This window comes from Nyctibius grandis, chromosome 8 (genome assembly GCF_013368605.1).
Source record: "Nyctibius grandis isolate bNycGra1 chromosome 8, bNycGra1.pri, whole genome shotgun sequence".
In the NCBI taxonomy this organism is placed as follows: domain Eukaryota; kingdom Metazoa; phylum Chordata; class Aves; order Nyctibiiformes; family Nyctibiidae; genus Nyctibius; species Nyctibius grandis.
The window spans coordinates 14,536,031-14,548,361 of NC_090665.1; the positions used below are offsets into that span (position 1 = coordinate 14,536,031).

General features: G+C 47.3%; 2 protein-coding genes across 4 annotated transcripts; both read left to right on the forward strand.

Annotated features, from left to right (window-relative positions):
* The first annotated feature begins 1,132 nt into the window (after positions 1-1,132).
* On the forward strand, positions 1,133-3,472 carry PIGZ (phosphatidylinositol glycan anchor biosynthesis class Z). The gene is made up of 2 exons (XM_068407030.1): positions 1,133-1,250; positions 1,911-3,472. The coding sequence occupies exons 1-2, from the start codon at positions 1,133-1,135 to the stop codon at positions 3,470-3,472; spliced, it is 1,680 nt and encodes a 559-aa protein (XP_068263131.1).
* A 3,496-nt stretch (positions 3,473-6,968) lies between these two features.
* NCBP2 (nuclear cap binding protein subunit 2) lies at positions 6,969-10,711 on the forward strand. Of its 3 annotated transcripts, none has more exons than XR_011048659.1 (5): positions 6,969-7,126; positions 7,236-7,417; positions 8,217-8,355; positions 8,947-9,085; positions 9,189-10,711. XR_011048659.1 is itself a non-coding variant. In XM_068406585.1 (4 exons), the coding sequence occupies exons 1-4, from the start codon at positions 7,046-7,048 to the stop codon at positions 9,016-9,018; spliced, it is 474 nt and encodes a 157-aa protein (XP_068262686.1). In that variant the 5' UTR covers positions 6,969-7,045; the 3' UTR covers positions 9,019-10,711. The 3 variants fall into 3 exon arrangements, 1 of the variants encoding a protein (XP_068262686.1); XR_011048658.1 differs by having other exon boundaries at positions 8,947-9,081; XM_068406585.1 differs by having other exon boundaries at positions 8,947-10,711.
* Positions 10,712-12,331: the final 1,620 nt, after the last annotated feature.

Genomic DNA, 12,331 nt, shown 5'->3' on the forward strand with positions numbered 1-12,331 from the left:
GTTATCCCACTTCTCAGCTTTTCTCACCTGTTTAATTTGCTCCAAGGTTACCTGGGTTTAAGAGGGAAAGAGATAAAATATTGCCTCCTGCTGTTTCATTTTAGATTTTAGAGCGGTCTCTGCAGTAGCAAGCAGTGACACAGTGCAGCAGCCTCCAAAACCACAATTATACAGGATTGAAGTCCATGGGTCTGAGCTCTGCTCCTGTCGGCCAGGGATCCATGACACCTCTGGCCATTTAGTTGAAGCCTCTTGGCCATGGCTTTCTGTCTGTTTGCCTTTAAATATGCTGTGTTAGATCTTATCCATCAAATGCATAGTTGATGTATTAGATACATACTCCATGTGTTTGGTGTGTGTGTTTCTGCCACATTTGGATCCTTTCTAGCTCACAGAGAGGCGTTGTAAATAGGATAGATACATAGCTAGGTCTCCAAGTCCTTTGGTTTTGTGAGGCTGTTTGTGTCGTTGTTGCTCCATCACTATCAGGCATTGCTCCATTCCTTAGAGGGCCCCTGAAGGAGCCTACATCCTTGTTTTCTTGCATCACCTGTACAAATGTTTGCATTAATCAATGGTTTTGTTTGTAGGCAGGAATTGTACAATGATTTCATGTTCACACTTTCCTCCTACAGTGGAGTGTCTTTGCGAATACAACAGTACAGAAAAGAAGTTTAAAACCAAAAATTATTCTCAGACTTGCTCAGTATATAAAGAAGGGGCAGCGGCCCCGTTTTCCCTGCCCCGTCTCGGTTACCGAGCGGCCGCTCCGGGCGCGGGGAGGCTCTGGCCGAGGGCAGCGCGGGGGCTGGGGGCGCTGGGCGGCCGGGCGCGGCTGGGACGGGGCGTTCAGAGTCTTCACAAGAGAAAACAGCGACTGCGCTGCTCTAAATCTCTTCTGGGCAAACTGACGGCCGATCTCCTTATCGCTGCCCCGCTCGGGGGTTTTGATCGATTATAAAATAATGGAAATTTAAGGTGCCTTTACTCTGGCCGCGGAACGCCGCCTGGAGCCGGGCGGGGCGCGGCGGGCGCTGCGCATGCGCGCCGGGCTCCCGCTGCGGCGCCTGGGCCGGCGGGCGCGCGCCCCCTGGCGGTGCGGGGCGGGAGCCGGTTCCGCGGCGGTGCCGGCATGTGGGCGCGGGGGCTGTGGGCGCTGCTGGCCGCGCTGCGGGCGGGCTGGTGCCTGCTGCCGCAGGCCGGCTACCTGCACCCCGACGAGTTCTTCCAGTCGCCCGAGGTGATGGCAGGTAAGGCGGCGGGCGCTGCCGGGAGGAGCGGGGCTGGGGCGGGCCGCCCCCGCGGTGCCCACATGCTCGGCGGCGCGTTGGGCTCAGGGCCCCGGCCGCGACCCCTCAGCGGGCGGCGGCGGGAGCGCTCCCCGCGGCGGGCGTGGAGAGACCCCCCGAGGGGGCCTTTCACCGGGCAGCCCCGCAGCGCGGGTTCCGCGGGGATGTAAAGCCGCGGTGCGCAACGTACGGGCACGTGCCCATCCCGTACAGCCGCCCTGAGGTGCAGCGGTGCCCCGGGCTGCCGGCGCGGGCGGGGCTCTGCACGGAGCACGAACCGAGCAGCCGCTCCGTGCTCCGTTTGTGTTACAAAGCGATTCTGGCAAGCGGGCCAGGAGCAGCTCCGCAGCCCTGCGTGGCTGTGTGCCTGCTGTGTGCTGTCCCTGCTACGTGGTGCCGGGAACTGTATCCCCGTGACAGACCCGTGCTTTTTTTCTTGAAGCTTTGTAAGGATTTATGGTATACTCCTAAAAATTTTAATGCTGATGGTAGTTTCCAAAGTTTAGGGACTGCTCTGCGTCGTGGTGCCTCGTGCTAAGCTGTATCCCTAATGCTGAATTACTGAATAAAACCTATGTATGTATGTATAGGTTTTTTTTCTTTTTTTTTCTTCCTTTATAGGAGATATTTTAAACCTACAGGTCTATTATCCTTGGGAGTTCCTTTCCAGCTCTCCTTGTAGAACAGTTGTTTTCCCATTAATGACATCTGGAGTTACCTACTGGGTGATCAAGTCTTTGCAGCAGCTGGACATATGTTCAAGTTGCATCAACAGCTACACCCTTCTTGTATCACCTCGCCTTCTCTTTACAATGTTTTCTTTCATACTCGACTACAGTGTTTATCGATTAGCTCCTTCCTGGGAAGCGGACCCGTGGAAAGCACTGATACTTCTTGCTGGATCATATGTCACTCTGGTATTTTATACAAGAACATTTACCAACACACTTGAAGGACTTCTCTTTGCTCTTCTGATGGTCTTGGTTTCCTTGAGAAAGTCTGATGGCAGCTTAGCGGAGCCTACAAGCAGCCCTCTCATAGGTATTGTAACGACTGCTGGGTTTTTCAACAGGCCAACCTTTCTGGCATTTGCTCTAATGCCCCTGCTTTATTGGGCAGGTTTAATTGTTGACTCTCAAAAGAGCATTAAAAATGTCATAAACCACTTTGTGAAGCTTGTCCTATGTGCATGTTTTACTGCCACTGTTTTCGTAACAGCTGACACCTTCTATTTTACCTCCATGGGCTTAGACAACTTCTACAGCATTAAAAAGAGCAGCCTATTTGATGTAATAGGCCAATTAAATGAGAAACTGATAGTAACCCCTTTCAATTTTCTCAGCTATAATCTTAATCCTCATAACCTTGCACTGCATGGAAGTCACCCACGAGTTACACATTTTACAGTCAACGGAATAATGCTCTTTGGGATCTTACATATTCTGGCTGTCGGTGCTGGTTTTAAAATGTTAAAGAAATACATCTATCAATTAATACGGGTCAAATCATGTCACCATGGGTCACCTGGGCTATTGGTGTGTTCCGAGGGCAATCCAACATTACTGCTGTTTTATTTTGTTCCTTTGGCATTTCTCTCCCTATTCAGTCACCAGGAACCGCGGTTTCTCATTCCTCTCATCTTGCCGTTAGTCCTGTTCAGCACATCACAGAACAGAGCTGTGAAGTGGAAACACGTCATCATTCTTTTCAATGTTCTCGGGGCTTTGCTGTTTGGGTGCTTACACCAGGGAGGACTGATACCGTGTTTGTTTCACTTGGAGCAACTCGTGCATTCTCCACAGTCCTTAAACCATCCGAGACACTATACTCTGCTCTTCGCTCACACCTACATGCCTCCTAGGTCTCTGCTTAACGTGAAGAAGAGAGACACGCATATAGAAGTCATTGATATGGCTGGGTCTGAAGAAGAAACCCTCTGCCGAACAGTAGAGCAGCGAGCAAGCAATTTTAGCTGCACTGACTGTCATGTTTTTGTTATAATCCCTGGTACAGTCAGAGCCACGCTTACAAAATGTGGTGTCTTGTTCAAGAACGAGACTTTGATCTTTCCACACTTATCAATGGAAGACCCACCACAAATACCCTTCCTATTCAGTGGCAACTGGAGAAGTCAGTTAGGACTATACATCCTTCAGGTAGACAGAGATCAGCAAAACCTTTAGATTCTAGGAGAACAATGTGTTAGTTTTTCACTTCACTTGGGTGTTGCCCAAAGGTGCTGCAAGACCTTCCTCTTCACAGACTCGCCTTCAGCACAAGCAGTGGCAGAGCTCCCATGAGGCTCTTTATTCCCTTTCCTCACGCTCTTACACTCACCAGTATAGCCAGTTCTGGACAGCACCTGCTTAAAATCTGAGTTACTCAGCCCCTGTGGTGTCCCATAGGAACTTGTGCAAATTTCCTGATGAGAGAGGAAATCAGAGCCCACCAAAACTGTGATTCAAGCTTAGCTCTTTCCACGTGAGATTTATTTTTGAAAGTTCTTATAATCTCTGATAGAGGGTTTGTGGATTGTGTGTTTTTTACTGATAATAGGCATTAACTTAGCTTCTGGAGAGAGGTTACAGGACTAGACAAAAGCTGGTCTGACTCAATAAGGTTTTATTTTTATGCTCTTGAAAATCCAGAGCCTCCTCTCAGTCATTAGACCAGACTGCAGTCACAATATAGGCACCAGCACTGTAATATTGTCTTGGGTGGTTCCGTCTTGAAAAATCCCGAGATTTGATCTGACAGAATCTGATTCAGAACATGGAAGACGCTTCAGCGTAAGTACTTGTGCTAAATCCTAAAATCCAAGCTTTGCCTGTTTAGCGTTTCTTGCCCCAGTTCCATTCTTGTGGACGTGCTACGTACGTATTACATACGGCAGCTTGAGAATGCTGCATTTTGATGGCATTAAGCCTGTCTGTTGTTTAGCTACTGCAGATGGGGCAGTCCTTCCCTTGCGCACCCCTGCCGCACGTCTTGCAGCTTTCGACACTCTCGTGGCTCTAGCACTGGCGATGGTGCACAGCAGGCCCTGCGGGGAGCTGGTTCAAGGAGCTGCACAGACAAACCACGGGTAACTTGGGGGCATTTGATCCCTTGTATGCATTTCACCAGATGGATGTCTGAACTGGCTTACCGCAGGGTTAGAGATCCACCAGTTCTGCTGCAGGGGAGCATGTGAAGATCTGAGGGAGGCTCCATCCCCTGCGCCCCTCTCCCCTTCCAGTAACCGCTCCCCATTACATCAGCTCAGTGAGAATAACAGATCACATCCTGGCTCTCCACTGGAGAGCAGTCTGATTTTAAAGTGCGATACAAATAACCCCGAACTTCAGCTGAGAATGATGTATATGCTTAACAGTATAGCACAACTAACAGTTTTTGCCTGCGTGAACTGGATCCAAAACATCCTGACACAGAGAGAGATACTAATTTGGCACACGCATTGTACGTCAAGCCTCTCTCTATGAAATGCATCTAACACTTGAATTCTTTCTGCTCACACAGGCAGTAATGCTTTTTTGCAGTTCTTCATCCACACAGCTTCACATAGGGTCTTACGAGCCAGTTTTTCAACACAGACAATATAGGTTGATGGCAGGCTCTAAAGGGAAGCCAGGAGAAATCCCTGTGTGAAGGATTTGCCTGTATCTTCCAAATTACACATATGATCTAGATTTTTAAGGAACAGAGCTCTTGCTCTATTGTAAAGCATTTTGTGTCAAGTCTCCCCTACATGTTCATCCCATGTCCTTCATCCTTCGTCACTGACAGGCCTGTAAATTAAAGGTGCATGTTTTGGGGGAGGTAGGGGGAAAGGGGCTGCATGTATGTTTGTACTGATGACTCACAAAGTCGTGAAGGTAGTCACGAAAGCATCATAACACCAAATGTATTTTCCAAGTCAATTTCCTTTTTGCTCTCTTACATTGGGATGACAGCCATGTGCCACAGCTGGTACTCCATGTCCTGCTTACTGTTTTCAGCTTTCTTAAACAGTTTATTTTAAATTTTGAAAATTATTTTCATAGAACTTGTGATCTCTGGCAATTTCAGTGGGGTAGATCTTGAAACTCTTCAGGGATGTGATGGAGCACCATTCCCATGGCACGATGACTTCTCTACTGCTGCACAGGTGACCTGTGATAGAGCCAGGAAGAGAACCTGGACTACAAACACTAATTCAGACTGAAAATACACTGCTTTTGTCTCATCAGCTAGACCTTTATCATTTACACTGTAGATTCCATCCATGCACGCCTAAGTCTCTGTTGGTGGGAGGTTTAATTTTACCAGCAATGCTGGAAACTCTGTATCTTGGATAATTTGCAAGGTTCTTTTTTTACCTGGGGTGATACAAAGAATGGAAATCATCCTCCCTAGTTCGCTAAGCATCTAGTCAGCTAGAATAAATAGTGAAACATGCTACAAAGGAAGGTTAACTACTTTAGTCTCATATGTTGTTAGATACAGCAACTTAAATCAACCAGCCCTGTGCATCACATACGATGGATACATCTTTTTCCACATTTATAGTTAGGATGTCTCTATTGGTCCTTTTTTTTTCCCTAAACCCTCCTTGCTACCATAGACTTGAGGTGTGCTTTTAGGATAGCGACTGAATCTGTTTTACCTACCTGTAAAATGGGCGATTATCCTATCCGCCACTATCATCATTGACATTTAGAGCTCTTTTTGTACTGAAGTTGCAATATAAATGTAGACTATTACTGTTGTATAGACAGAAATTGTTAAAGGAACTCCAGAGAGAAATTTGTTTTATTTCAAGTTTCTTATCAAGCACTTAAAGTGACAATCTTGACAGTATTCTGGCCGATATTTAATGTGAGTCTGCCTTGTGCCTGTTACTGAGTACTGTGGAAAGTGTAAACTGACTTTGAAATGAAAATCCATCGTACCAATAAGCAGCATGCTTCGTGTTCATGCCTGGCCTCAGGAACCGCTCGTAGCTGTATGCTGTGGAAAAGCAGCGTGAGTCCGCAGCTCGCGATCCGCGTTCGTAGGCCAGGGTAACCTGGGGTCCTCTGTTGCTGGCGCCGCACGCCAGTGCACCGTGCCCGGTTCAGGAGAGGCCGAGGGGGTCCGGCTGTCACCGAGGCCCCGGGGCCCGCTCACCCGCCGGCTCCAACGCACTCGTCCTCCGGCGCTGGGCGCAGGGAAGCGGCCGCGGTTTCCTTCTCCTCCCTGGCGGGATCCTGCGCCGGCGGCGGCTCCGCAGCTGCCTCCCGCTCGGCGCGGCGATCAGGGCGCTGCTCCGGGGCGGCCGCCCCGGCCCGGCCCGCGCCCGGGGGGCCACGGCCAGCGCTGCGCCCGGGCGCCGTCCTTGAGCTCTCTGAGGAAGGCGTCGCGCAGGCGGAGCAGGCGGGGAGCCAGGCCCCGCACCGCCTGGCGGGCGCCGAGCTGCCCGCGGGTGACGGCGGCGGCGGTGAGGCGGGCGGCGGCGCGGATGGGCCGCGACTGGGAGAGCTGCTCGATGAGCCGCGGGTCGCTGAGGAGCGCCGACAGCAGCCGCCGCAGCACCATCCTGCGCCCGCTCTCGCGAGAGCCGCCCCGCCAGCTCTCGCGAGGGCCCGGCCGCGCCCCACCCGCTCTCGCGAGGGCCCGGCCGCGCCTCGCCATTGGCTGCCCGACCGGCGGCCGCGGGGCGCGTGTGCGGGAGCGCTGAGGGGCGGCGGGCGCTGAGGGGCGGCGGGCGCTGAGGGAGTGAGGCCGGCCGCGCCGCCATGTGCTCCCAGGGGACGCTGAGCATCCTGCGCAGCGACTCGTACGCTGACCTCAGCCAGTACCGGGACCAGCACTTTCGGGTGAGCGGGGCGCCGCTCCCACCGCTGTTGGGGGCGGGGACCTCGCGGTCCGCCGGGCCTAGGCCCGGTTGCAGGCCCGCCGTGCGGTAACGCTGTCATTGCGGTTCAGGGGACTCGGTACGACCAGGAGCGGCTGCTGAGGAAGAGCTGCACGCTGTACGTGGGCAACCTCTCCTTCTACACCACGGAGGAGCAGATCCACGAGCTCTTCGGCAAGAGCGGTGACATCAAGAAGGTTATCATGGGGCTGGACAAAGTGAAGAAAACCGCCTGCGGCTTCTGCTTCGTGGAGTATCCTTCTACGGGCCCGGCGCTGCTGCCCCGCGGCCGCTGGAGCCGGGCGGGGGGAGCGGGCCCCGCGCTGGGGCGGCGGCTGGTTATGCCGCCCGCAGGCCGCCGTAGCGGTGGGCAGGAGCGGTCAGGGCCTGGGTGAACTGAAATGCAGGCCCTGAGTCACGGGGAGATTATCCGAGGATAAAATTATTGGGTTGCTGAAGTGTCTGTGGAAGTCCTGGGCCAGAGAGGGCAACCGTACACTGCGCATCGAGTGGGGGTTACTAGGTTGCTTTCATTCTGATACTTTAAGCCAGACAGTTTTTAGGTAGTCGGTCTTTCCGGTAAAAGTATGTTCTTAGTGCCCGAGTAAAGAGGGGTTTCTTTTCATACAAGCATACACATAAAGTTCTGTTGGTGGCTTGCATCCCCTTGATTTCATTACATACAAGTCTCTGAAGATTTTTGTTACTGGTTCTAGCAAACTCACCGAAATGATGAAAGCTTGCAGCATGAATGGAGCATGCATGGTGCTTTTCATTCTTTAGTAATAGACGTTTATGCTTTTAAGGGTGAGTGTGGTTAAAGAACTTGATCCAATGTGTGCATTTTTAAAATGCATGAATTCCTGCACATCGCTGTGCATCACTAGCAGTGTTCTCAGCCCATATAACTTCATAAAAGCAGTTGCTTTTAGAAGTAACCAAGCAGGAACCTGATTCAAGCAAATACTTGGTTTCATAGCTCATTTGATATTGTTCTTTTTTCCACGTGTTGAAAATAGAAGCCTAGTTTTTTTCATTAACCTATTCCTAAGGTATTATGCAAGAGGAGATGCTGAAAATGCAATGCGATACATCAATGGAACCAGACTTGATGATAGGATCATAAGGACAGACTGGGATGCAGGATTTAAGGAGGGTAGACAGTATGGTCGTGGAAGATCTGGGGGCCAGGTAGGTTGTTGTACAGTCTAGTTTTTAAGGGACTGGTGACTTTGCCGAATTACTGCTTTTGAATGAACACACTCAGAACAACTTCAGAAATAGCAACTTAAGAATTATTGTTTAAGATAGCACTGTACATTAGTCTGTAAGACATCTTATCAATGATGATGTTATCTGCTAAGAATAAGTAACTTTTTCATATAATTCACTGAAAGTACTTTCAGAAACTTAGCTTCTTGGGGAGATAATGCTTGTAAATAAGCCCAGAAAATGTAAGGCGGTCAAGAACACAAAGGACAGCACTTAGCTCACCTAGAGTTGAGCAGATAGCAGCCACTTTTACTGCTGAAGCATGAGGCTAGCCATCTGGACTGTGGCTGTCTTTAGATTAGAGTCCCCCTGGACATTATAAAAAAGGAAGCAAGTTTGTGCTGCATTCTGGGCTTCTGCATGAGGCACTGTGCCTTCTGCTTTGTCAGTCAGCTTCTTGTGGCCACTTACATGTGAACTTAGTTTGACTATATTCTGATGGTGTAATGGTTTTTGAGAAACTGTTTATCTTTGTCTTTACTGGGCTTCCCTTTTTTACTCCTTCATAAGGTCCGAGATGAATATCGGCAAGACTATGATGCTGGAAGAGGTGGCTATGGCAAAACTGTTCAATGCCAGTGAATGGTGAATGACTCATCAGCCTTGCAGGAGAAAATCTGCATTGTAAACATCACGAGGCACAAAGTAGGTCTGTCACACACAAGTGTATGTAGCTAGAAATTCACAGAAACTACTGTCCGTGTTCCTGTGATCACATAGTATGTTCAATATCTCTTCCGTTTTAATACCAGGATCCAAAGCATTGCAGAGTGCATTAATACAGAGGACCCGGGAGCAAGGTTTTAAGCAATAGTGTGGGTGTGACTTTGGTCTCTAAATGCTGCTGTAACACTACTAAAAGGAGCCAAGGTTTAACGGTATGGTGCTTTTTTTCACTGACAAAACTTGATTATTCTCTCACTGGGTTTTGTTTACATTGGTATGCCAGGGTGGAGAGCGACAATAAAGGAGGCTTGCTGTATGTTTCAGAGTTGAAAAAAAAAGGCAATGAGCCTGAAAAGGAAGTGGAATTTCCAGGGAAATTTTTCCATTTCTAGGGAAGACTTAAAGTTGCAGATTTTCTGGGGTTACTAGATTAGCATCCTTTTATGCTGATGCTGTTCCTCACACACCTACATGAACGGCCACAACAAGACAAGTCAGATTGATGAGCCCAGGAATCATGAAGTTAGAAGCAGGCCTAGCAGAGAGCAGAAAACAGACCCTTGCAGTCTTCTACAAAGTATAGTGTGATTGCATGACATTGAATGATTCAGAACCATTTTGCTTTGTGGGATACAGAGAACAGCAAGTGGGACAATTACACTAGCAGTTATTTTCACAGTTAAGAGTAGTAGTATTTTGCTCTTGTCTGGTAACTCTCTGCAGCCTTAATACTTGAGGAACAGTATCTTTCCTTTGCCTACAAGGGTGGCATGAAGCCAAGTTGTACAGTTACCCCCAAAAATGGGACGTTTGAGGAACTGTGTGTATAATGAGATATTTGTTCTCAAAATAGATGTTCTAGTTGAGAAGCCTGGTTTCAGACAAAAGTAAAAATCAGAAAAGATGAGTTTTGGGAGGAGCCTTAGTTTCTACTGAGCATGTGGTAAGAATGGTAAAAGAATCACAGGACTCTATAGAATTCCCCCCCAGATCTTATTAATACTGCTAGTTTATACGATGGGATTTTGATGCACTGCAGACATAGGAATAAAAATTAGTGCTCCCAAGATCTTTGAAATTGACTTGCTGAAATGAAGTAGTTTAAAAGGAACTGGTTATGGGGCTTTGGAATTTTTTTTTTATGGACTTCTGAGTTCTTTGGAAATGACAATTCATAAAGTTTTGTCCAAATACCTTGTCCATGACTCCTTAAAAACCTTTAAAATACCAGGTATGTAAAAGTTGATCTTTACTCACTGAAGGTATTGTTGGAAATCTTGATGTGTTTCTTGTGTACAGTTTGTCACAACTGTTACTGTAAATTGGAAATACAGTGAGGTAAAACAACTGCAATGAGACTTTGCTTACTTAGGAAGCAACGTTTTGTGTGGGCTTTGGGGTTTTTGGCATATAGAGTAAAATCAGATTTTCAGGATCTTGGTGCTGGTCTGCAAACAAGACTTTGAACAAAGTTACTTTTTTCTATATAGTACATTTGATTATGAGTTTACAGCCTGTAATCTGCTCTAGGAAAGCTCTGAAGTTTATTCTTCTTTGTATCAATTTTGTATAAAAATTTGTGTTACCAAAACTCTTAAGTCACTTTCAAATAAAGCTACAATGTTAAAAGCACAAATTGTTCCTTGCCCTACAGCATGTAAACAAAGAATTGGAGTGGACGTTTTTCTTTGCAGTCTCTGGGATTTCTGCTCCTAGCTGAGTATATTTGGTACTTTCAGGTAAGTGTAGGGCCTGATATGACTACAGGTGAAGTACCAAAAAATTGGTGAAGACTGCAGAGAGAAGTGTCCTGGGCTTCAAAACGTCTTATGTTTGGGAAGTAATGGTTTAATTTATTGTCTGCTTTCATATGTCCCCTGCCTGTTCCTATCTAAATACGCTTTTGCACAAGGGATTGAATATACTCAGAACTGCTCTGTAGTAGTGCACGACTCCTCTGCTCTGCCTTTTAGGATAACCAGATGGTGTAAGTGTTTCTCATGGCTCGGGGGAGGATTCTATGCTCCTTTCTAATTTCTGGGCAAATGATCTAGGTCTGGAGAATCCATAAAAACATAGTATTTGTATGTTAAGACACTATAGCTTCACCCAGTGTCTGCACCATAAAGGTAAAAAGGATATAATCTGTCCCTGTCAGTTGAAAACAGAGTTATATGAAGAAGAAAGTTTGCTGACCTTCAGAAACTGCTTTCCGAAAGCAGGAGAAACCAGTTCTTGTGTATGGGTTCCACAGTTTATGAAGATTAACTTAATGCCACTCTGCTTCCAAACCTGCTTTCAGAAGACAAAGATGTACTTTATTTCAGTGAGGTAATATTCTCTTAAGATTTTTTTAGCTTCTACTTGAAGGGTATTTGAGTGTCTATTAGGGTTCTTTACAGAAAAAAAAACAAAACCCAAGGTAGCCAAACTCTTCTTTGCAAAACTTACTAATTAGTATGTTTAGATCTGACACAAATAACCTTGCCCTTTAGCAGAGCCATTAAATTTGATTTTCAAACACTTGAGCAGCACAAGTAAAATGCCAGATGGCTCCCTCTAGTGACTACTAAATTAGTGTGCTTTTGTATTCTGACATGGCAAAGATGGCTGCAGAGAGCTGTCTTGTGCAGCGTGCTGCGTGTCGTAATGTCTCAAGATTTTGCTTTGTTTTGTGTTGTAAAAATGGACAAAACCCTGATTTTTCATCTGTAGATTTTCAGAGTTGAGGCAACTAGAGATCAGGATTTGTAGGTTTGTAGCCCATTGCTGTTTCTTTGTTCAGCAACAGCTTAGTTGTCTTTTATACTGGATATTGCAGCATGCAGTGTCTATGGTGACTCTTTCCCTGCCCCTAACAACCTCTTAAGGTTTTGCCAAAAGCACAGCTGTGATGTTGACGGAGGGCTTGACTCTTATGTGCCCAATCCCTGTGTCACAATCTCTCATTAATTGTATTTCGTGTAACTGTTCCAGGAAATCCCCTTACGCCAAAAATCTGTTTTTCAATCTCTAGCAGGTTATGAAATAAAGTGCTTTATTACACATGAAGTAAATGTATGCAGCTTGACAAGACAGTAGGCAGGGCCTTAAATGTCTGATTTGTTTCTGTGGGGTTACAGTAGTCCTTCAGGCACTTTGCAGACTTTGATGTCTGTTGCTTCAGAGTATGTCTGTGGAAAAGTGCCTTTTCTTTATCTTACATATTTTTGATCTGAGGCATAAGGGG